The sequence below is a fragment of the Cherax quadricarinatus genome, chromosome 53 (genome assembly GCF_038502225.1).
Source record: "Cherax quadricarinatus isolate ZL_2023a chromosome 53, ASM3850222v1, whole genome shotgun sequence".
NCBI classification, from domain to species: Eukaryota; Metazoa; Arthropoda; class Malacostraca; order Decapoda; family Parastacidae; genus Cherax; species Cherax quadricarinatus.
Window position 1 is genome coordinate 19,453,946 of NC_091344.1, and position 26,177 is coordinate 19,480,122.

At 42.1% G+C, this 26,177-nt stretch overlaps 1 protein-coding gene across 11 annotated transcripts in view; it reads left to right on the forward strand.

Moving 5' to 3' along the window:
* LOC128692341 (actin-binding LIM protein 2) overlaps positions 1 to 26,177 on the forward strand; it is a 510,921-nt gene that overhangs the window by 276,813 nt on the left and 207,931 nt on the right. The window contains exon 1 of one of the 11 annotated variants that reach the window (XM_070096401.1): positions 17,256 to 17,396. The exons of 9 other annotated variants lie outside the window; for them this stretch is intronic. In XM_070096401.1, coding sequence (XP_069952502.1) covers positions 17,348 to 17,396 — 49 coding nt within the window. In that variant the 5' untranslated portion in view covers positions 17,256 to 17,347. Of the gene's footprint in view, positions 1 to 17,255; positions 17,397 to 18,653; positions 18,679 to 26,177 lie in introns of those variants that run through there. One more of the 11 variants, XM_070096402.1, reaches the window with a different exon arrangement.

Sequence of the window (26,177 nt, forward strand, 5' to 3'; positions counted from 1 at the left end):
AAAGGCAAAGGGGATAAAAGAGAGTGCAAAAATTATAGGGGGATAAGTCTGTTGAGTGTACCTGGTAAAGTGTATGGTAGAGTTATAATTGAAAGAATTAAGAGTAAGACGGAGAATAGGATAGCAGATGAACAAGGAGGCTTTAGGAAAGGTAGGGGGTGTGTGGACCAGGTGTTTACAGTGAAACATATAAGTGAACAGTATTTAGATAAGGCTAAAGAGGTCTTTGTGGCATTTATGGATTTGGAAAAGGCATATGACAGGGTGGATAGGGGGGCAATGTGGCAGATGTTGCAAGTGTATGGTGTAGGAGGTAGGTTACTGAAAGCAGTGAAGAGTTTTTACGAGGATAGTGAGGCTCAAGTTAGAGTATGTAGGAAAGAGGGAAATTTTTTCCCAGTAAAAGTAGGCCTTAGACAAGGATGTGTGATGTCACCGTGGTTGTTTAATATATTTATAGATGGGGTTGTAAGAGAAGTAAATGCGAGGGTCTTGGCAAGAGGCGTGGAGTTAAAAGATAAAGAATCACACACAAAGTGGGAGTTGTCACAGCTGCTCTTTGCTGATGACACTGTGCTCTTGGGAGATTCTGAAGAGAAGTTGCAGAGATTGGTGGATGAATTTGGTAGGGTGTGCAAAAGAAGAAAATTAAAGGTGAATACAGGAAAGAGTAAGGTTATGAGGATAACAAAAAGATTAGGTGATGAAAGATTGAATATCAGATTGGAGGGAGAGAGTATGGAGGAGGTGAACGTATTCAGATATTTGGGAGTGGACGTGTCAGCGGATGGGTCTATGAAAGATGAGGTGAATCATAGAATTGATGAGGGAAAAAGAGTGAGTGGTGCACTTAGGAGTCTGTGGAGACAAAGAACTTTGTCCTTGGAGGCAAAGAGGGGAATGTATGAGAGTATAGTTTTACCAACGCTCTTATATGGGTGTGAAGCGTGGGTGATGAATGTTGCAGCGAGGAGAAGGCTGGAGGCAGTGGAGATGTCATGTCTGAGGGCAATGTGTGGTGTGAATATAATGCAGAGAATTCGTAGTTTGGAAGTTAGGAGGAGGTGCGGGATTACCAAAACTGTTGTCCAGAGGGCTGAGGAAGGGTTGTTGAGGTGGTTCGGACATGTAGAGAGAATGGAGCGAAACAGAATGACTTCAAGAGTGTATCAGTCTGTAGTGGAAGGAAGGCGGGGTAGGGGTCGGCCTAGGAAGGGTTGGAGGGAGGGGGTAAAGGAGGTTTTGTGTGCGAGGGGCTTGGACTTCCAGCAGGCATGCGTGAGCGTGTTTGATAGGAGTGAATGGAGACAAATGGTTTTTAATACTTGACGTGCTGTTGGAGTGTGAGCAAAGTAACATTTATGAAGGGATTCAGGGAAACCGGCAGGCCGGACTTGAGTCCTGGAGATGGGAAGTACAGTGCCTGCACTCTGAAGGAGGGGTGTTAATGTTGCAGTTTAAAAACTGTAGTGTAAAGCACCCTTCTGGCAAGACAGTGATGGAGTGAATGATGGTGAAAGTTTTTCTTTTTCGGGCCACCCTATATATATATATATATATATATCTATATATATATATATATATATATATATATATATATATATATATATACACACACACACACACCGAACTGTTGCACATGTGTCTTACTCATCAACTTATTCTTGTCCTTCGTGACCCGATCATACCTAGTCTTGAAGCTGCAGATGATGTATGCCACCAACATGTCTGTGGCGTACCTCTACTACTCCGGACTAAATTCTAAAATAAGTTCAGTACAAACACGAGACTCCTTGTTGTCCAAGCTGAGTAAACATTATTAAACCAAACTGAACGTGTTCACACCCCTCCTCCCCCCCAACTGACCCACAATTTGGAGATAAACTGCCTGAAGATTACTCCCCAATTTTTGTATTGCGAAGAGCTTCAAATTTAGGTGATTTACAGGAACCTCTCCCTCCCCCCCTTCCTCCTCCCCTCCATTGTTGGGTTGGTCACACTCACCGTCACGTGAACTTTCACACACACGCATAATACCAACATGAAAATAATTTTAATTTTTAAACGAGGTGGAGGGGTAAATTTAGCCAAGTGGAAGGCCTCGGTCAGATGACCAAAAGCTCCAGTGGCGGGTCATATGAGTGAGACCAGCGTCAGGAAACACATGTCTTGGTTTCCTGACTAACCTAACCTAACACCAACTGTGTTAAAAAAAGATCGTTGTTGATCGATGCTGTTGTTCACACACCTTCGTTCATATTATGAGAGCTAATTCTCTCTCTCTCTCTCTCTCTCTCTCTCTCTCTCTCTCTTATACTCCATAATGGGTGAAGTACTTATAACTTATTTTTTACGAGTGTATCCTTCATATAAAACAGTCACTTTACTTAAGCCTCTTATACAAAATCTCGGTAATATAAACAGTCTCCGCGTAGCCTTTATTGCTAGTAATAAAACTAATAAATTTACAGCTTATTTGTTTTAACAAATTAAGTTGCAATTTGGAATGCATGCAGTGTACTTATGGTGCAGCATAACACCGGGATATATGCACGGAGACGTACATATATCTCAGTGTACATGCACCGTGGGGTGTATTTCACAGTGTATATACACCGGGTGTATATCTCAGTGTATATACACAGTTTACTTTGATCTCTACTTTAGGTATCAAAGTATTCTTGACTGGTGGTGAAGAGGTGACGTTCAGTTTTAATGATCTTAGTGTAAGAGATAAGCTTTAAACCCTGTTAATCAACCTGTGTTGCATCAGCTCTTTTTTTCCCCTCCATATTGAGTATATTTCTTAAATAGTTGTCGGTGTATAGTGGACATGCGCTATATTGAATTCTAGATAGATTTGTTTTTCCTGCTATGTTGACTGTACTGCTACTATGGGGGGACCTGCTGGCTCTTGATCCAAGGAACTGGACAAGAGGGCCAGTTCTTTGGGTTGAACCTGATGCTGTATAATCCGTACGAGTTTAGACCTTCCCTATAAATATAATAATAATATAGCAAGCTCTTTTAAAGCTTTTCTATATACTAATTTTTTTTATAAATGCGTTTGAAAAAAGCCCTTCCAAAATTTTGGATGGACTTTTTCAATCTCATTTACATAAAGGCCGCACTAAATAGAAGAGCCTTATAATAATGCTTATTGTTAATGAAATTCTTTAGACAGGTTCTCACACTCTGTATTAAACTTGAGAAAATAATCACTGTACGACTCTGGATAATCTTGACCAGTGTGGCTGCACCTGCATAAGTGAGATACTAAGAGAGAGGAACATAGGCAAGTATTGCAGACTCCCGCTCACACCTGGTACCTTCTAGCCTCCTTAAATGACAGTGTGTATATCAAGCAAGAATGTTGCTTAACCCGGATTCAAATAAATGCTAGATCAACGAGGCTGTGGGGGCCAGCGGGCCGCTAACGGCTATAGCCTGGTTAAACAGGGTCAACGAGGCAGTATGGCCCAGGCTAGGCTCTGTGGATAGGGTAAAAAAAAAAAGATAGTGGTCACAGATGTATCACTGGTGTTTTGTTGACTTATCACTTGACTGAAGTAATGATTATAGGATATTCTGTGACAATATATTGAATTATTAATATGGAATAATTAAGGTTCTGGCTCAGACGCGTCGTGGTGGTGGTGGTGCTGCTGCTGTTGGTGTAATGTGGTGGCGATTTAATGGCTGTAGTGGTGCTGTTACCACTGCTGGTTTTTGTGGTGGATGTAGAGGTGGTGGCAGTGCCGCTGCTACAGGCTGTGCTAACACTGGTGCTCCTAGTGATGGTGGCGTTGTCTAGTTGTGGGCAGATACACGTTACTTCGCCATCACACTCATGCGGTGTCACGCGCGGTAAACACCTCCACCGTCCTGTACCTCCTGGTTCATCACCATATATGTAAGTACCATGAACATAGCTCTGCTTCTGTAGCTACAAGTAGGTAGGTAGACACACACACACACACAGTGGGAGGTGGAAAGGGAGAGATCCGTGTTTGTCTATGGGCTAGACGAAGCTAAAGGGGAAACTTATGATGAAAGAAAGCAGGAGGAGAAAAAAGCGATTGAAGACATCATGAAGGTGATAGGCGAGGGGGACATGACCCAGGTGGCAAATTTTCGGAGAATCGGGTGGTTCACAAAGAAAAGGAATCGGCCTCTCAAAGTAATTTTCGAGGCAGAATCAACCCGAACCATGATCCTGCAGGAGAAAGCACGGCTGAGAGGCAAGCAGGAGTTCCGGAGTGTGTACCTCGATCGAGACAGAACACAGGACGAAAGGAAGACGATGAAAGAGAGAGTTCAAAAACGAAAGGAGAAATGGGAGGAAATGAAAAAGGAGAGCAGAACAACCCAGGATCAAATGGAAGGACAAGCACACCCCCAGAAACACCTGCAGAAGGACTCCAGCCACGACACCCCCAAGGCAACTGAACAATCCAAACCAACCATCACACACCGATCCCTCTGTTCCCACCCCCTGCACCACAGTTACAGTATTAGAACAGAAGTTGAAGGTTTGGTACACAAATGCAGATGGATTAACGAATAAACATGAGGAATGGCAAGAAAGAATCAATGAGAAGTCCCCAGACATCATAGCAGTTACAGAAACAAAACTCACGGAGACAATAACAGATGCAATCTTCCCACCAGGATACCAGATCACGAGGAAAGATAGAAGGGGCAGAGGGGGAGGTGGAGTTGCTCTGCTCGTAAAAAACAGATGGAAATTCGAGAAAATGGAAGGCATAGATGAGACGGGAGAAAGAGACTACATAGTAGGTACACTTCAGTCTGGGGAACACAAAGTGGTCATTGTAGTGATGTATAATCCACCACAGAACTGCAGGAGGCCAAGAGAGGAATATGAAGAGAGCAACAGAGCAATGGTGGACACACTTGCTGAGGTGGCAAGAAGAGCTCACTCCAGCAGAGCAAAGTTGCTGGTTATGGGGGATTTCAACCACAGGGAGATTGACTGGGAAAACCTGGAGCCACATGGGGGTCCCGAAACATGGAGAGCCAGGATGTTGGACGTGGTGCTGGAAAACCTCATGCACCAACATGTTAAGGACACTACCAGAGTGAGAGGGGAGGATGAACCAGCAAGATTGGACTTTGTGTTCACCCTGGGCAGCTCATTGAGGACATCAAGTATGAGAGTCCCCTAGGAGCTAGCGACCACGTGGCTCTGTGCTTTGAATACATAGTAGAGCTGCAAGTGGAGAGAATAACAGGAGTTGAATGGGAAAAGCCTGACTATAAAAGAGGGGACTACATAGGGTTGAAGAACTTCCTGCGGGAGGTCCAGTGGGACAGAGAACTGGCAGGAAAACCAGTAAATGAAATGATGGAATATGTAACAACAAAATGCAAGGAGGCAGTGGAAAGGTTTATTCCCAAGGGCAACAGTAACAACGGGAAGACCAGAACGAGCCCCTGGTTTACCCGGCGGTGTAAGGAGGCAAAAACAAAGTGCAATAGAGAATGGAAAAAGTACAGAAGGCAGAGAACACACGAAAATAGGGAGATCAGTCACAGAGCCAGGAATGAGTATGTGCAGGTAAGGAGGGAGGCCCAGCGACAGTATGAAAATGACATAGCATCGAGAATCAAGACAGACCCGAAACTGTTGTATAGCCACATCAGGAGGAAGACAACAGTCAAAGAGCAGGTGATCAGATTAAGGACAGACGGTGGAGAACTCACAAGAAATGATCAGGAGGTATGTGAGGAGCTGAACAGGAGATTTAAGGAAGTTTTTACAGTAGAGACAGGAAGGGCTGTGGGAAGACAGCACAGAAGGGAACATCAAGAGGGAACATACCAACAAGTGTTGGATGACATACGAACAACCGAGGAGGAGGTGAAGAAGCTCCTAAGTGACCTTGACACCTCAAAGGCGATGGGACTGGACAACATCTCCCCATGGGTCCTTAGAGAAGGAGCAGAGATGCTGTGCGTGCTTCTAACCACAATCTTCAACACATCCCTTGAAACTGGGCAACTACCTGAGAAATGGAAGACAGCTAATGTAGTCTCCATATTTAAGAAAGGAAACAGAAATGAGGCGCTAAACTACAGACCTGTGTCTCTGACATGTATTGTGTGCAAAGTCATGGAGAAGATTATCAGGAGGAGAGTGGTCGAACACCTGGAAAGGAACAAGATTATAAATGAAAACCAGCATGGGTTCATGGAAGGCAAATCGTGTATCACAAACCTCCTGGAGTTTTATGACAAGGTAACAGAAGTAAGACACGAGAGAGAGGGGTGGGTAGATTGCATTTTCCTAGACTGCAGGAAGGCCTTTGACACAGTTCCCCACAAGAGATTAGTGCAGAAGCTGGAGGATCAGGCGCATGTAACAGGGAGGGCACTGCAATGGATCAGGGAATACCTGACAGGGAGGCAGCAACGAGTCATGGTACGTGAAGAGGTATCATAGTGGGCGCCTGTGACGAGCGGGGTCCCACAGGGGTCAGTTCTAGGACCAGTGCTATTTTTGATATATGTGAACGACATGACGGAAGGAATAGACTCTGAAGTGTCCCTGTTCGCAGATGATGTGAAGTTGATGAGAAGAAATTAAATCGGATGAGGATGAGGCAGGACTGCAAAGAGACCTGGACAGGCTGGACATGTGGTCCAGTAACTGGCTTCTCGAATTCAATCCAGCCAAATGCAAGGTCATGAAGATTGGGGAGGGGCAAAGAAGACCGCAGACAGAGTGTAGGCTAGGTGGACAAAGACTACAGACCTCACTCAGGGAGAAAGACCTTGGGGTGACCATAACACCGAGCACATCACCGGAGGCACACATCAACCAAATAACCGCTGCAGCATACGGGCGCCTGGCAAACCTGAGAATAGCGTTCCGATACCTTAATAAGGAATCGTTCAAGACACTGTACACTGTGTATGTTAGGCCCATACTGGAGTATGCAGCACCAGTCTGGAACCCACACCTGGTCAAGCACGTCAAGAAGTTAGAGAAAGTACAAAGGTTTGCAACAAGGCTAGTCCCAGAGCTCAGGGGAATGTCGTACGAGGAAAGGTTGAGGGAAATCGGACTGACGACACTGGAGGACAGAAGGGTCAGGGGAGACATGATAACGACATACAAGATACTGCGGGGAATAGACAAGGTGGACAGAGATAGGATGTTCCAGAGAGGGGACACAGGGACAAGGGGTCACAACTGGAAGCTGAAGACTCAGACGAGTCACAGGGACGTTAGGAAGTATTTCTTCAGTCATAGAGTTGTCAGCAAGTGGAACAGCCTAGCAAGTGAAGTAGTGGAGGCAGGAATCATACATAGTTTTAAGAAGAGGTATGACAAAGCTCAGGAAGCAGAGAGAGGGAGGACCCAGTAGCGATCAGTGAAGAGGCGGGGCCAGGAGCTGAGTCTCGACCCGTGCAACCACAATTAGGTGAGTACACACACACACACACACACACATCTGAAGCGCACATCAACCAAATAACTGCTGCAGCATATGGGCGCCTAGCAAACCTCAGAACAGCATTCCGACATCTTAATAAGGAATCGTTCAGGACCCAGTACACCGTGTACGTTAGGCCCATATTGGAGTATGCGGCACCAGTTTGGAACCCACACCTAGCCAAGCACGTAAAGAAACTAGAGAAAGTGCAAAGGTTTGCAACAAGACTAGTCCCAGAGCTAAGAGGTATGTCCTACGAGGAGAGGTTAAGGTAAATCAACCTGACGACACTGGAGGACAGGAGAGATAGGGGGGACATGATAATGACATACAAAATACTGAGAGGAATTGACAAGGTGGACAAAGACAGGATGTTCCAGAGATTGGACACAGTAACAAGGGGACACAGTTGGAAGTTAAAGACACAGATGAATCACAGGGATGTTAGGAAGTATTTCTTCAGCCACAGAGTAGTCAGTAAGTGGAATAGTTTGGGAAGCGATGTAGTGGAGGCAGGATCCATACATAGCTTTAAGCAGAGGTATGATAAAGCTCACGGTTCAGGGAGAGTGACCTAGTAGCGATCAGTGAAGAGGCGGGGCGAGGAGCTCGGACTCGACCCCCGCAACCTCAACTAGGTGAGTACACACACACACACACACACACACACACACACACACACACACACACACACACACACACACACACACACACACACACACACACACACACACACACACACGCGCAAAGGATGAGCAGAATGTGGGGAAGGTAACAGGTGGGATTTCCCAAGGAACAGTACTAAGGCAATTACAATTTCTAATACATGTAAAGGATTTGGTAAGAGGGGATCAGATCCTGTGTATTGTTGTTTACTGATGGTGAGAAGAATCAGAACACGAGTTTATATGAACAGGCTACTAGTACACTTAGACAAACAAGTCGTTACCTTAGTTCAGCCCGAACAATTGCAAAATCATTGAAATGAAGTATAGACTGGGAGAAGGCTCTAGGAGCGACCGCAACACCGATCACCGTGTCACTAATGTTACATGTAAACAGAGCAATGTCAGTAGCACGTACTAGGTTACCTAGTCTTGGATCTGACTTCTGAAACATCAGTGAGTTAGATGATATAAAGCAGGCAGGATCAGCATGAGGCCTACACGTGACAAAGGCTTGTGAAGAGGCTGTTGAATGTTCACGAGATTACAACTATGTGAATCCAGGAAATGAGAAGCATAAACAGTGAGGAAATTATATAGGAACTGAGGCTTAACAACTGAAAAGAGACACAACGACGTACAAAATACTCAAAGGATTGCAGAGAGTGAACTTGTACAGACTAAAAAAAAAAAAGACATACAGAGGCGAGAGGGCTTAGATGTTAGAAAATTCAGTACATAGTTTCATGAGTAGATATAATGGGACAAACCAGTAATACCACCCCATTGAAGGCTAAGAGACGGGGCCAGGAACCGAGACTCGACCCCCACAGCCACAATTCAGTGAATACACAACTCGTGGAAGGTTGCATTAGCTTGGGTTTCCCCAACAGGTCACATTGGTCTCCTACTGAATACAGACACTAACATACAAGCACATACACCATTTTTATTTAGAAGACGAATTATATAGTATGTACATGATATAAAAGGCTATATCATCCTCTTATTGTGCCAGCATGAAGGAATATTGTATGTTAATTCCGTGAAGGAGGAACAGGTTGCTGTGGGAGGGTGAAGCAGCGAAGGTGACCCCTGGGCTAGCCTTAGCTGGGGAACCTCCAGCCTTCCCTGCCAGCCTCCCTGCCTTGCCATGCACTGCACTGCAATGTCGTGCCAGCCTCCCTGCCCAGCCCTGCCCTGTAACCTTCCACCAAATTCACTTCCAAGTATATACACAATGTTTCCTTGTGTATGCTTCTCAGAGTGTAATACGTACATTCACTACCAAGGACAAGCACAAAAAGGGGCGTTCTCTAGCTGAATTATGAGCTTTTATTTCTTGTGTATGATTAGGTGTCTGGGCTGGTTATGTGATGGTATCTTGGATGTGAGCGAGGTCACTGATACCATCTTTGAAGGTTTAGTACTAAAGCTAGAGTTTTCCACAGCCATCTTGGCGTGAGATTCGTCTTAAAAAAAAAAACTGCATTTGCTCACATTGGTGTCCATGATAACGTTCCTAGTGTGGAAACATTCCTAGTTGGATGAATATTATTGCTGGCATGGTGTATTTGTTAGAGCACTGGCCTGCTTGTTTGACGACTGGCTTGTCATGAGTTTGAATCTTGTCTGTTCCATGAGTCAGAATCCACTTATTATGGAATTACCTGTGTGATGAGTTTCCTTGAATTCTGCCATCCATCTCTCTCTCTCTCTCTCTCTCTCTCTCTCTCTCTCTCTCTCTCTCTCTCTCTCTCTCTCTCTCTCTCTCTCTCTCTCTTTCTCTTTCTCATTATGTTGAAAGCCGATCAATGTTGAGGCGGCCGCTCACCCACACCCATTACTGGGCACGCCTCTCAGAAATCTGGGATGTCTCGTGTGTGTGTGTGTGTGTGTGTGTGTGTGTGTGTGTGTGTGTGTGTGTGTGTGTGTGTGTGTGTGTGTGTGTGTGTGTGTGTGTGTGTTGGTGTTGCTAGCGGGTTATCCATAGCAACATACTGGAACGTCATGGTGGGTTCCACAGTGATGGGGGTGTAAAGTGGTCGTGTATAGGTAGTGACGGTGATGTCTTCGTTAGGTTAAAATTTCTCCTGACGCTGGTTATATGGTGACCCGATCAGTAGGTAAACAACCACTGGTGTACCCGTGCTGGGTATCCACACCGTCACACACCCACATTAAAGGATCACACAGTGTGTGATTGTTTATTGTAAACTAAGGTAGGCCATCCATGACATCAAGAAGAAAGGTTTTTAATAACATAATCACTGGTTGTATAGTACTTACGGGCTTACCTTTAATATACCTCTGATGAGTTCCAAGAGTTTTTCTGCTCCCAGAGTCCGGTCATCTTTAGTGCATTCCATTGAATAGTAGTAGCAACAGCAGTAGTAGCAGCAACAAAAGTAGCAACAGTTGTAGTAAAAGTAGTAGCACAGAAGTAGTAACAGAAGTAGTAGCAACAGTAGTAATAACAGTAATAGCAGCAGTAGTAGTAGCAACAGTAGCAGTAGTAACAACAGTAGTAGTAGCAACAGTAGTAGTAACAGCAGTAGTAGGAACAGTAGTAGTAACAGTAGTAGTAGGAGTAATAGTAATAGATCATAAGTGGTAGATTACCGCCACTTCCAGTCTAGCTTAATAATTTAATCCTATGTATCACTAATTACTTGCCAATTACCAAAACATTGTAACGAGGTTCAAAAGTCAGGTTTATTTTCCACTGTAGATAGTTTTCATAAAAGGCAAAATATAATACCATGAAATAATAAATAATACAGATCAAGTTGATTAGGCATTTAGATTATAGATAAACTATAATGTGAAATATGGTTCTGTAATATTTATAAATAAATGAGGGGAGTTATGGGTCAGATTAAAGGGTAAATTGAAATACTTTACAATAAGTGTTTCATTATCTGGAAGAACACCAATATAAAGTCTCAGTATACAGGTACTGGTAATTATCAGCAGGATATATTACGTCTTAATCATACCAGGAAGACGATGATGTTATGCTGGAGGGACAGAGCAGCACTGCCAGAGCCCAGAGATGGATTCAGGACACAGTACTCTATATTGAGGAAATTCTCAGCCATGCTAAAAGTTGAAGGCAATGGAAGGATAAGCCAGTGGAAGGCCTTGGTCAGATGACGAAAAGCTTCAGTGGCGTGTCATCATATGACTGAATCCCGCGCCAGGAAACATTTGTCCTGTTTCCTGACGAACATTACCTAATGTAATGTCATTTAAGCGAGTACTTGCGTATAAACACCTTGATAACATTACTTTTTTTGGCTGAATTTATTTTAATTTTTCTCTTTTAACCCAATACTAAATATGACCGAGAACCTTTCACTGAATGACTTTTGTTTTTACAATAAAAAAAATTAGCAGCTATTGGGTCTCAAAAATTTATTGCGACCGTATCGACATTTCTGCCGATTGCCAGCTCTTATCTAATTATTTCCGGTCTACCTTTATTTTTAGTCTATACTTCCCGAGCTATTATTATAAGCGGTGTGCAGCGGATGCTGCCTCTGATAACAAAGTAACATTAAAACTAGCATGGGGTTAAGTCCTCAGTGCGGTTGAGTCTGACACCATAACACGCAACATGATCCATAATGTTTCTCAGGACCACTTTCACACTGAAAGCCACAAAAAATATGATTCTGGTAAAACACTTGATCTAAGGAAGTGGACACGCTTCCTCCTCCTCGAATTAAACGTGATTATTTCCCATTGCCCAGGCGCTGTGATGATGATGATGATAATAATAATAACAGTGGACTTGGTTTAAGTGGGTGTTGATATTTAGATGTGATATAAACAACAATTTCTTGGAAATCGACTGGACTTTGTGACCGCCTCTATCACACCCATGTATGTTCTGACCACACGAGGGATAAAAATCGATCGTGTGGTCAGAACATACAGGTGGAGAATGACATAGCCTGAAACTATGCTTGAGGGCCACTGGTGTGCCGGGCTGGGAAGAAACATTGTAACCAGGCTGCCTAGTTTTTGAGGCATCTGTGGCCGAGTGGTCTAGAGCGTCAGTTGGGGAACCTTACCAGCCTCCCCTGACATGATTTCGAATCCTAATGTGTGTGTGTGTGTGTGTGTGTGTGTGTGTGTGTGTGTGTGTGTGTGTGTGTGTGTGTGTGTGTGTATACACTCGCCTGTATGTGGTTACAGAGGCCGAGAGTCAGGTTCTTTGTGGATATATGTGTGGGTGGGGTGGAATTTGTGTGGGGGGGATGTCTGTGGGGGGATGTGTGTGTGGGGGGATGTGTGTGGGGGATGTGTGTGTGGGGGGATGTGTGTGGGGGGATGTGTGTGTGGGAAGGGGTGTTAGTTACCAGTTGTCAAAGGCACTTGTCGATATACACTTGGCCTTTTTTTATGTGTTTGTGAGTATGGGGGTGGGTGGATGTTTATGGGGAAGATGAGTGGATGTGTGTATAAGGGGAAGATGAGTGGATGTGTGTATAAGGGGCTCACTTAATGTGGTGCCTTTTATAGTGGCTAAGAATGACGGGCTTTTTGGGAGCCCTGAAGGTCGTAACTTGTAAGATGTGGGTATAGTGATTCTCTCTCTCTCTCTCTCTCTCTCTCTCTCTGCAACAGGTGCTAGTACTCAGGTATCATGACTGCCATCATTAGCACTATCCTAAACGCATTGCTGAATCTTGACGATATCCTCATCGCCCTACTGAAGTCTCTCAGCTCAGGGTGACATATTTCATGATTTCATGTATGCAACCCAGGTAAGTCCAGCAACTCCAGGTAGGTAGGCCCATCCTGTGTGTTCTAGTAACTTATTCAGAATACGGTAGCTAAACATACCGAGTGTTCCACCACTGTCGCATTAGTATAGAATACAGTAGCTACAGTACATACTGTGAGTGTTCCTACACTAGCTCTCATACAGCATAGGGTAGCACCGTACTGAGGGTGTTTCTGCAGTGTAACTCAAGTAAAATAGGGCATCTCTGCACACTGCGCGTGTTCCTACACTGTAATTCTCTTCTGCCCAAGTTAGGTTTAATAAAAAATAAATATGGAAAACGCAGTTCTTGTCTCCCGAAACCAAAATAATGCTGGGCAGATGGCACCAGCACGAGACACTGGTCTACCAGGGTAACATTATGGTGTTAAACTTACCACATCGTCATTATTGATGCCCTCACCGCAACTCTGCGTTTGTTGGCTTGTTCTTGCTACGGTGCTGAGAAAATGTGTAGTGTTGGGTTCATTATAGGTAATAATCTGCTTGTAGTTACCTTAGGATGCTTCTTGGCACGGTGGAAGAGCATTTGACGGATAGCAAGAAGACTGACTGCATCGGGTATGGCGGGACGGTTGGATAAGTCTCCTAACATCTGCCACTGTTCGCCTAGCAAATACATTTCTTGGAGATAGTCGGCTGATGTGGGATCACTTCTTGGTGAATGACCTATTAGAATTCCAGTGAATATAAGCCACTGATTTTCTTAGGTTATTTGGTAATATTACGTCTTCAAGGGTAATACTCCAAATAATGTTGTATATGCTCTTATGTCCTGTCTTTAGTTTGTATATATGTAGTTTATCATTTTTAAAACGTTTTCAGTCATTGCTTCACTAACAACCATTGGTGAAATGCCTATGATTTTAAACTGATGGAAGATAGAGGTATGGGTGTGTGTGGGAAACAAGCAGGTTGCAACACTAGGGTTGGAAACAGTAAATGTATAAAAGGCATTCAGCATGAAGTTATAAATAAAGACAATAGAACAGGTCAGAAAACAAAGGGGGACAGCAGAGGGCAGCAAGGGACTAGCTCCCTTAAGGTTTACTATACTAATAGCAGGAGTGTTAGAAATAAGATAGATGAGCTAAGATTAATTGCAAGTGCAGGAAACATAGATATTATTGCTATAACAGAGACCTGGCTCAATCTGAAAGATAGAGAGATGCCCTCTGAATGTCACATACAAGGCTATAAATTATTCCACACTGACAGGGTCAACAGGAAAGGTGGTGGAGTAGCGATGTATGTCAGAGACAATTTAAATTGTTGTGTTAGACAAGATATTAAATTAGAAGCGTCAGCCACTGAATCTGTTTGGTTACAGCTTCTCGAGGGCCGAGAAAAACTAATTTTGGGTGTGATTTACAGGGCCCCAAATCTTGATAGGGAGTGCAGTAAACTTCTATGGGACGAAATTCGTAAGGCATCTACATACGAAAATGTTGTGCTAATGGGAGATTTCAACTATAGACAGATTGACTGGAGCAATTTGACAGGAAATTTAGAGTCGGGTGACTTTCTTGATACGATCCAGGATTGTTTTTTAAAACAGTTTGTGACAGAGCCAACTAGGGGAAATAACCTCCTTGACTTGGTTCTTGCCAGTAGGGAAACACTAATTAATAATCTTGAGGTTAATGATGAGCTTGGGGAGAGTGATCACAAATCACTCAGTTTTAACATATCATGGAATTCCCCTAATAATGGCAATCAAGTCTCCGTCCCTGACTTTCGCTTGGCTGATTTCATAGGACTGAAAAATTACTTAGGTGGGCTGAACTGGAATGACCTGACTAGGGGTCAGGTAGGTGGTGATGGTTGCCGATATGATGCTTTCCAGGGCATAGTTCTAGCTGCTCAGTCAAATTATGTTCCAAATAGGGAAATCAGATCAAACAAAAATGATCCTAAATGGATGAACAATAGATTAAAATATCTGATTGGTCAAAAGAGAGGCATATATAGGCAAATCAAAAGAGGAGAGGGGCAATTAAGAAATCGATATATTCAGTTAAAGAGAGAAATAAAAAAGGGAATTAGAAAAGCAAAAAGAGATTATGAGGTTAAAGTTGCAAGAGAATCGAAGACTAACCCAAAAGGATTCTTTCAGGTATACAGAAGTAAGATCAGGGACAAGATAGGCCCACTCAAAAGTTCCTCGGGTCAGCTCACTGACAGTGATAAGGAAATGTGTAGAATTTTTAACACATACTTCCTCTCAGTTTTTACACAGGAGGATACCAGTGATATTCCAGTAATGATAAATTATGTAGAACAGGACGATAATAAACTGTGCACTATTAGGGTCACAAGTGACATGGTCCTTAGGCAAATAGATAAATTAAAACCTAACAAATCCCCAGGCCCTGATGAACTGTATGCAAGGGTTCTAAAGGAATGTAAAGAGGAGCTTAGCACACCTTTGGCTAATCTTTTCAACATATCACTACAAACTGGCATGGTGCCAGATAAGTGGAAAATGGCAAATGTGATACCTATTTTCAAAACAGGTGACAGGTCCTTAGCTTCGAACTATAGACCAATAAGCCTAACCTCCATAGTGGGAAAATTTATGGAATAAATAATTGCCGAGGCAGTTCGTAGCCACCTTGAAAAGCATAAATTAATCAACGAATCTCAGCATGGTTTTACAAAGGGACGTTCCTGCCTTACGAATTTATTAACTTTTTTCACTAAGGTATTTGAGGAGGTAGATCATGGTAACGAATATGATATTGTGTATATGGACTTCAGTAAGGCTTTTGACAGGGTCCCACATCAGAGACTATTGAGGAAAATTAAAGCACATGGAATAGGAGGAGAAATTTTTTCCTGGATAGAGGCATGGTTGACAAATAGGCAGCAGAGAGTTTGCATAAATGGGGAGAAATCAGAGTGGGGAAGCGTCACGAGCGGTGTTCCACAGGGGTCAGTGTTGGGCCCCCTGCTGTTCACAATCTACATAAACGACATAGATGAGGGCATAAAGAGCGACATCGGCAAGTTTGCCGATGACACCAAAATAGGCCGTCGAATTCATTCTGACGAGGACATTCGAGCACTCCAGGAAGATTTGAATAGACTGATGCAGTGGTCGGAGAAGTGGCAGATGCAGTTTAATATAAACAAATGCAAAGTTCTAAATGTTGGACAGGACAATAACCATGCCACATATATTGGCTTAAGCCGGTAGGGACTTGGACCTGCCTCGCATGGGCCAGTAGGCCTTCTGCAGTGTTCCTTCGTTCTTATGTTCTTATGTTCTTATGTTCAAATGTTGCTTCCGATTCTTTTAATTTTATGAAATACAAGCCACATGGAGATGGAAATCTTTAGCTAAAGATCTTTCGCACTGTGCGTCGTCAGTAGCTATGTTCTGCAGTGTCATTAAGATCGCCTGTTTGCACTTATATATATATATATATATATATATATATATATATATATATATATATATATATATATATATATATATGCAATATTTATGATTTGTTCATGGTAGTTTGACGGTTCCAGTAACTCAGTATTTGACAGATTTGACTTTTTCCCAGGTATGAAATTTCAGCGAGTGTACTTGACTATCTGTGTGGTAGCTGGGGTCGATTCATATGTATAGCTTGTGTGTACTCACCTAGTTGTACTCACCTAGTTGAGGTTGCGGGGGTCGAGTCCGAGCTCCTGGCCCCGCCTCTTCACTGATCGCTACTAGGTCACTCTCCCTGAGCCGTGAGCTTTATCATACCTCTGCTTAAAGCTATGTATGGATCCTGCCTCCACTACATCGCTTCCCAAACTATTCCACTTACTGTGTGTGTGTCCAGATAACTTGATATGCATAAAGCTTGTTGCATTTTGAAAAGCATCTGGTTTAGGTGGGAACTTTCCTGAATTCCTGGTGAGACAGTTAACCCACTGTAATATATGGAGACATATCACTCTGGACTGCTTGAACCTCTCGCTGAATAAAAGATATTCAAGAAGTGTGTCACTATTAATATATAATTGCTTCATTTTTATATTCATTACAAAGTTCATCAGAATTTGTATTTATTCAGTTAAAGTTTTATATCCAGTTATTTAGAACATTTTAATTTAGGAAATTTAGGAAGGACAGAGAGAGTGCTAGTGAAGAGCGACCGCCAGCCAGCACTGACTGACACCCAGTGGGTATCACCCAACCCTGTGGTAGCCACCCATGGGTGCTGCCCAACCTCTCGTACCGCAACCTTAACTTCATGTATTCTCTTTCCGCATTTCCTCGCTTACACTCATAGTTTAGAAATTTGGTTGACTCATACTTAATATAGTAATCTGGATACTAATTAACTGTGTAACAAGGAAGAACGGGTTTTGTTTGTGGTTGTGGTGCTGCCCTCTGGTGACGGCAGTGAGAAGTATCGATCAATTCACTGGGAGAGATGGCTTCAACCTCGAAGGATGCAACTAGTTCAGCAAAGAAGAAAAAAGGTGCTTAAATTGTGTCTTTCGGTATCAGATATTCTATGGACTCACCCCTATTAAAAGAGTAAGGCTGAGTGTGCATGCCACGTCGGAAAAGCGCGTGGAAAGTTATTTAATAGGGCAGAAATTGCGATAATGTGGTGGTGGAGGGGTGGCAGAGGCCTGGCCGTGTAAGGGCTTAGGGTTGTTCCCTCCGCAGATGATGATTGTGTTTTCACGGTTATGATAAGAAAATGTGTCTCCAAATTGGTGGTTCTGTGCGTAGTTGAAAGCCATGAAGGCTTCTGGCACTGGAAAATATAAGAGATCTAGTCGGAAGGCCTCACAGTGGTAAATGAAATAGTTCTTACCCAACAAGGAACGAGAAAGCCTAAAATGGATTGACTGCTGTGGAAAATCTTGTACGAAAATACACTAGTGTTATTACCAGAGCTGTTTTGTAATAGATTTGAAACTTATAAAATGCACTAAGAGATCTTCAATTTGATACTCTTACGTTTTTGTATAGTGTATTTAATGCTATTGAAAAGTTATGTGGTTAAAGTATGTAGAGCTGTCAGAGGAAGAGTTAATAATGTCATAAAAATGCAGGACAGCAGACAATGTGTGTTAGTTATTTCACAAAATTCGTTGCATCTTTGAAAATGTATAAAACGAACTTAGATATCAAACGCAAGATATGATAATGGTGTATTGGCAAATTGCATCCTCGTTGCAATATATATATATATATATATACATTGCAACATATATGTTATATTTACAACCGCTGGATGGAAGAAAACCAGGAAAATATTGGAAAAAAAAGATGAGTAAAAGGCAAAGAGGACCTCCAGTATAAAAGTGAAACTGTTTACCTATTAATCAGTGACAAACGTAGAGGTGTATTACGTAGATAATGTACACAGGCTACACAGATGGTTCTAACCGCACTGCAGCTCTTTCAGTGGTGAGTAATGGATACAGATACACTGATAACATGGTAAAGATAAAACCATGGCTATTGCAATGAATTCGTCACGAACCTTTAACTTAGCAGAAATGGGTTTGTGTACAAGGAAGCAACATTAGTGCACTCTGAAATATGGATCAATATAAAGGACTTGTTTAGCCCTGACTTTTTTAAGATATCAAGCGGATGTACAGGTTAAGAAAACATATACTGCTTCAGTGTGACTGTGCAAGTTTTTGCTTAATGGTGATTGAGAAGTTTAAACTAAATTAAATGCATTTCGTGCGACGTTGTGATAAAAAGTTCGGTAATCGATGTATGGCAATATGATAACACGTGAGTACCAGTAGAGGATATGCACTTTTCATTTCAACACGAGGAGGATTGAAGCAGGCTGTGGTAATGTTATTCGAGCAGACGGTAGAGTTAATTCAGCTATTTATCAAATTCCACTTTTCTTCCAAATATTAATTTTCCTCTCCTTGACGTGTATTAAATCTCCTATTTCTAAGATGTTAGTTTTGTCCTCTTGATTGTGACTAGCTACGTAAGAATGAAGGAGCATAATAAGGCCTACTGGTCCAAGCTTAGGCACGTCCTACTGGCCCATACTCAATTAGGTCCTACTCTTATCTACCCAGTCCCATTCGTATATTTATCTAACTCATTTTTTAAGCTACCATTTCTCCATACCCCTCTTCAGTTACAGTGATTTACTGCAGTTGTTACATTACATCCTGGTTTAAAACGTAATTGCTTTCCTGGTAAATGTACCTAATTTCTCACGAAGGCATTATTCATTCACCACGTATCAGGCAAGTGTGGTTTCATCTTGTTTTGCTCTCCACATGCCTCAAGGCCACAGTTTTTTTTTTTTTTAACCATTAACGTTATTAGGCTTCCCTCTGGCTGCTGTAAAGTCTAATATGTGATTTTGTGAAGGACAGTGGTTGGTTGTAGCATTTTTATTTTTTATCCAAGGCGTACTGTGGATAGTAGCTAAGTAAGCAGGTTGCAGAGCAAATCTTATTGGGACATCCTTTCAGAGTGAGGAACTTTATCAATCTCTACACGGTGAAACATTATACCATCAGAAGCTTGAGCTGCAGTCTGGTTTTTATCGCCATTTGTTTACACTCGAGAATGTAATATTCCTTAGTCGCTTATCAACGTTGAACTGCCCACACGACTTAGACGCTCATCTTGACCAGCATAATAATAATAATAGGCTAAAATTGAGTTTTGGGGCTTCAACGAATTGATCCTTTATTTTCATCTCTATACCATATGTACCCCTCAAGGAAGGTTCCTTGATGTTGGTGAGGGGCTCTTGATTTAGGGAATTGGATCTGTGCTCCAGTTCCCCGAATTAAGCCTGAATGCCTTCCACATCCCCCCCAGGCGCTGTATAATCCTCCGGGTTTAGCGCTTCCCCCTTTATAATAATAATAATAATAATAATAATAATAATAATAATAATATACCATATGTAATATATTCATAGCCTGGCAAAAAATAGTTATTGTTCCAATTTTTAAATAGTGGAGATATTAGCACCAGTATTATTTTTGTTGGAGGTATACCTGGAGAGGGTTTCAGGGGTCAACGCCCCCACGACCCGGTCTGAGACCAGGCCTCGTGGTGGATCAGGGTCTGATCATCCAGGCTGCTGGCCTCGCTTGAATCAACGTACGAACCACAGCCCGGTTGGTCAGGTATTGACTTTAGATGCCCGTCCAGCGCCTTCTTGAAGACAGCCAGGGGTCTATTGGTAATCCCCCTTATGTATGCTGAGAGGCAGTTGAACAGTCTTGGGCCCCTGACGCGGTAGAGGGTATCTGGTAAAATATATGCCAGGCCACTCAGCACGCTGTTTGCTGGCAAATAATTTCGACATTTAAGTAATAATAATAATGTGTATTTTGATTTTCTTGTGACCTGTTTTCACAGCTTTTTTACTTCCGCACGGCCCTGGGACAGCCATCTCGTCAGATTTTTATAATTTATATTTTTTATTCTGAAGAAATTTATTTTTTGAAGTACTCTTACTGTTGGTATTTACATATCTTGGCATTTTGTCCCAACATGGCTTTAACCCAATAAACCAGAGTCCTTTATTGGAGGCAAAACCTGAACAAGGAATTAACACATTAATGTCAAGATTCCAAGCAACTGACTATGCATGTAGGTCACAGAAAACAATGTTATGAAGCCTACTGGTGAATCTAAGAGTATATATATATATATATATATATATATATATATATATATATATATATATATATATATATGTATATATAATGTATGTGTAAATTGACATTGTATGCAAATTATGTTTTGCATCACGACTAACTTGTAAACTTAACGTTACCTTTGAAGACGTGAACGTAATATTTGTTTAACACCAATAAAATATATTAATTCCGAGAGATTTTACCTGATTTTCAGAGCTAATGCAACACTGCTTGTTTGGCCAAACTATCGTTGCTCAGTAAGCCAAGATCGTAAGCCATTCCTTAAAAGCACGATAAATATATTGAGTTATGCAGCTCTGGGTGAACATACCTTATGAGGAACGCTAGGTTAGTTAATTGGGTTCGAAGCCTGTCGACTATACGAAGGTCATTAAGGCTGTTCAGCACCAGCCAAAGAATACGTAATCCCTAAATTTGGGATTAAAGTAAACTCAGTGTAGGTACACCAAGAAATACATGCCTCTTAATTTATAAAACCTCTGATTGGAACGCTTGGTTGGGTGGTTTGCTAATTAGGTTTAAGGCCTATCGATTACACAAGTGTCATTAAGGCTACACATAACCTGTTCGCCAGTCAAGAATAGTTTAATCTCTCAAATAGCGATAGAAGTAAACTCACATTATTATTATTATAATCAAGGGGGAAGCACTAAACCCGTAGGATTATACAGCGCCTATGGGGGGATGGAAGGCATTCAGGCTTAATTCAGGGAACTGGAGCACAGATCCAATTCCCTAGATCAAGAGCCCCTCACCAGCGTCAAGGAGCCTTCCTTGAGGGGTGTAAACTCACAGCGTATGTTCACTGCGAGATACACACCTCTCGGTGTATAAATTCTTGAAGTGCTAGTCACCGCCGCCACCTTGCATACCCATAGCACGTTCGTTCTACTTCCCTGCCAGTCTGAGAGTTTTCATATTCAGGTTTTCAACAGCAGCAACTGTTATTTAATAGCTAGTTGTAATTGGCTTCATGTTTCACTATCATCTACCAATGTTTTGCAGCGCTGAATGACCCTTACGAATTTAGCGCTTCACATGATTACAAAATACCAATAATAATAATAATAATAATAATAATAATAATAATGCAAACTGTGTACTCCTGAGCGGGTATGTGGTGAGTAGTACAAGTGTTGCGCAACTAGTATGATGCAAGAGAACCGGTCCTTTAATGCCGATATGGCATGTAGAACGCTGATAGCACTTGGTGATAGCACCATGGGTGATCTTTAGTAAGTGGCGGCGGCCCACACGCCAGCACCAGGTCATAATCCAGAATGAAAGGCTACCTGGAGGTTATTCCGGGGATCAACGCCCCCGCGGCCCGGTCCACGACCAGGCCTCCCGATGGATCAGGGCCTGATCAACTAGGCTGTTACTGCTGGCCGCACGCAGTCCGACGTACGAGCCACAGCCCGGCTGATCCGGCACCGACTTTAGGTATCTGTCCAGCTCTCTCTTGAAGGCAGCCAGGGGTTTATTGGCAATTCCCCTAATGCTTGATGGGAGGCTGTTGAACAGTTTTGGGCCCCGGACACTTATGGTGTTTTCTCTTAGTGTACCAATGGCGCCCCTACTTTTTATTGGCGGCATTTTGCATCGCCTGCCCAGTCTTTTACTTTCGTAGGGAGTGATTTCTGTGTGCAGATTTGGGACCATTCCTTCCAAGATTTTCCAAGTGTAGATTATGATATATCTCTCCCTCCTGCGTTCCAACGAGTACAAGTCAAGTGCTTCCAAACGTTCCCAGTAGTTAAGGTGCTTGACAGAACTCATACGTGCAGTAAAGGATCTCTGTACACTCTCTAGATCTGCGATTTCACCTGCTTTGTATGGAGATGTTAGTGTACAGCAGTATTCCAGCCTAGAGAGAACAAGTGATTTGAAAAGGATCATCATGGGCTTGGCATCTCTCGTTTTGAAAGTTCTCATTATCCATCCTATCATTTTCTTTGCACGTGCGATCGTGGCACTGTTGTGATCCTTGAAAGTGAGATCCTCAGACATTACTACTCCCAGGTCCCTTACATTATTTTTCCGCTCTATTGTATGGCCGGAGTCAGTAGTATACTCTGTTCTAGTTATTATCTCCTCCAGTTTTCCATAACGGAGTAGTTGGAATTTGTCCTCATTGAACATCATATTGTTTACCGTTGCCCACTGGAAAACTTTGTGGAGTATGTTATAGTGTGCCTGTGTGATTATATGTAATCACCTATTTATATATACCAATACTCGTATATTCATAGTTATTTTTATTTATATCACTTGGTTGGTTTGAACCTTTCAAAGTTTTGCTTTCAGCCTAAGTGAAAATTAAATGATGTGTAACACCTTAATTTAGTAAGTATATGCATATAAAGAGCAACATGTAACCTGACGTCGGATATTATTTTTAGTTACTCCCACAAAGCATAAGCTAATATGACTAGTGTAACCTTCATTTCTTGTAAGGGCAAGACAGCTGCGCCCCTATCACTCCATCCCTCTCAAGGCTGACAGCTAATGCACCTTCCCTCTCACCCCCTACTCCATCTCTCAAAGGCAAGACATTTAGTTCCCTTCCCTCTTAGTCCTCATATTAAATGCGACCATTACCTTTGTAAGAATACGAGCAATAAATCCCTCCTTTTTTCTCCTATAATATTTACGATTATTATAACCCCTATCCTTCTTAATAGATATGATCACTGTTTTATAACGTTTAAAAAGATTTGATTGCAGTTGATGGTCTCGTCTTGCAGTTCAATGGGATAGTCTGGGAGATAGTGAGGCACTTCTGAGACGACTCCACTGAACCTTGATGCGTTAGTTCAGCTCTGTACAGCAGAATAGATACGAGTGACTTTCAAGGTAGTGACGTACTCCTCTCGGAAACTAGGATCAAATGAACCATGGAGTGAAAGCTATATGACTGAGTGAAAGATATATCTCCGCAATATCTTTGCAACCTTAGCCAGAACATGGCCCTTATAGTTACGTTTCAATGCTCGCTTCAACATTTGTTGCATTCTGATTGAACTCAAGATCTACATTTGCTCTTGGTCTTAAGAAAAGTACTCCAAGATCTGTTCGTTAAAAACTGAACCTTGTTGGTTTCTTTCAAAACCAAGATCTTTTAGCTGTCATTCATAGAGATGTAATTCAACAAACTTGAAATAGAAGGGGCCATCTTCAACAAGTTTTCCACGTGGCTGACGAGTTCAACAAAGGCTCTGCTTGGAACTTCTGTGTTGCTTTGCTGCTTTGCTGCTTTGCTTTGTCTCAGCAGAGAACGGTGGCGATTTTGAAGTCCAGTCAAGCAAGTCAGGTGATATTTCGCATCTGATGCAACAATGTCCCCATCTGAAATTCTGGCCAACAGAGCAATGTCCTGTAAGTTTGGCTATACATCTCATGATTACATCTGCATCAAGAGGTCCAAATTATTCATCGTGTTTTCTTGATTTTGAGTGACAAGTAAGCACTAATAATGTTTGGTTATTAGAATGCCTTAAAATGACCTGGATTACTGATCTCCAGCATAAAATTCAAGTATTAGATATAAATAACGTAAGATTTTTTTTTTTGCGCTCTTGTCAGATCTCTCCCCATGTTCTAAAAATATAGTCCTAAGCTGCCTAGCTATTGTGGGAGGGACGGAGTCTTGTGAAGCAGAGAACATTTCCCACTAGTCTGGACGGGACGGAAGGGGGGGGGGGGTCTTGTGAAGCAGTGAACATTTCTCACTAGTCTGGACGGGACGGAAGGGGGGGGGGGTCTTGTGAAGCAGTGAACATTTCCCACTAGTCTGGACGGGACGGAAGGGGGGGAGGGGTCTTGTGAAGCAGTGAACATTTCTCACTAGTCTGGACAGGCCGTTGTTCCGTAGCATTTTTTTTTCGTTTATTCAGATTATATATGTTGCGATATTCTCTTTAAACGGGAAAATGCTTCACTATATAAACTTAACAGGAAAATGTATGAATAGTTCATACTTGGGTAGTGTTCTGCGGTTCATTAATTTACTTAGTGAAGTCATACAGCATACATCAGTAATTGGAATACATAAAATTTAAATAATAACTCAGAATGATTCCGATGCAGTCTGTTTTATTTTGTGTATACAAGCTGACAATATCAGACGACCATGATAGAATACTCCACTAGTCATTCAATGGAACAGCCTCTTCGTGTGCTGTCATCTCTGCCTAATTTGCCCAGAAGTTTACCTGTACCGTGTTTCTGGTCCTTGATATAACCTACAACGCCTCAATAAAAAAATTGTCCCGATACGCTGTTGCTGTTGGAACACAACCATTACAGCCGTATTTAAAGCAGGGTAATTTATTGTTTTAAATCGTCGGTGTTAGTCAATAATGCATCCACTTTTCTCCCCTCACTACTGGATATTAAAATGCTTTCATTGGAGACTAAACTTTTTTCCATTGTTCTCTCATTACTGTCATTATTTCCACTACATTGTGTTTCTCCAATGGAGTAACCATTCAAGTAAATCGTTTACTGTTTACAGAACATTAAGTATCCGAGTTACTGGGGTATCTGCATATTAGTACTGTACTTTCTTAAGGCATACAGGAGAGATATGTCCCAATCTTTTAAGTGGAAGATGCTTGAAGGTCAGCTCCATAATCTGCTCACTTAAATAATGCCAGCTATCACATTACGAGTCTTGTTGGATTACTCAGTAGCTTTTAAACATTTCTGCTTCTACGTCTTTATTTCTCATTATTACGAGTATTATTATTATAATTATTTCTGCAACGCAGAATGTTTTTTTTTTTACCTAATTTCTCCCTACGTTTAGCGTGATTATTATTATTATTATTATTATTATTATTATTATTATTATTATTATTATTCTAATCTCGTATTCTGAAGTAAAAACACGAGTTAATCTTTGAAGAACCTAACTCGGCGCTAAGACATTTGCGTTCAAGCATCAGCAGTAGTGTGATGGTAGCCAGCCTCATCCAGATGTAAACATCCTGCTTGTGGGAACACATTGCAGCTGGGGTGTCAAAGGTTGCCTCCCTTGGGACTCATCAAGGGGGATGCCTTGATGCTGGGGAAGGGCTCTTGATCTAAGGAATTGGTAATAATTATGATGATCTGCTTTGGGAGTATGCGTTCATATTTGTTATGTTTAGGAGAACACAGGCACTGGATCAGTGCGACCAGTGCTTAAATAATTATTATTGAAGCATTGATCGTATTTCCCCCAGTAATGTATAACTACGAGTTATACATTACCGGGGGAAATGGGAGGTAATCAAATCTGACCCGAGGAAGGGATAGGCAACTTCAGTTCCTTTGGATTAACTGTCTTTTAACCATTATCAGGGCACTCTACCCCGCCCCCCTGTCAAGGATCAGTGGTTAACTATACCTGTACTGTATACAGTACTTAAGAGACCCTGGCAGGAATTTCGCATTAGCCTGTTTGTTTGCGTAAGTCGAACCTTAGCTCCTGACCGGCATTATTGATTTTTGGTCTCGTGACCGAGGAAAAAATTTGATTAATCTTTAATTTTTAAAGTTGTTGACTGGTAAACCAGCGGTAGGTCTCGGTCATAT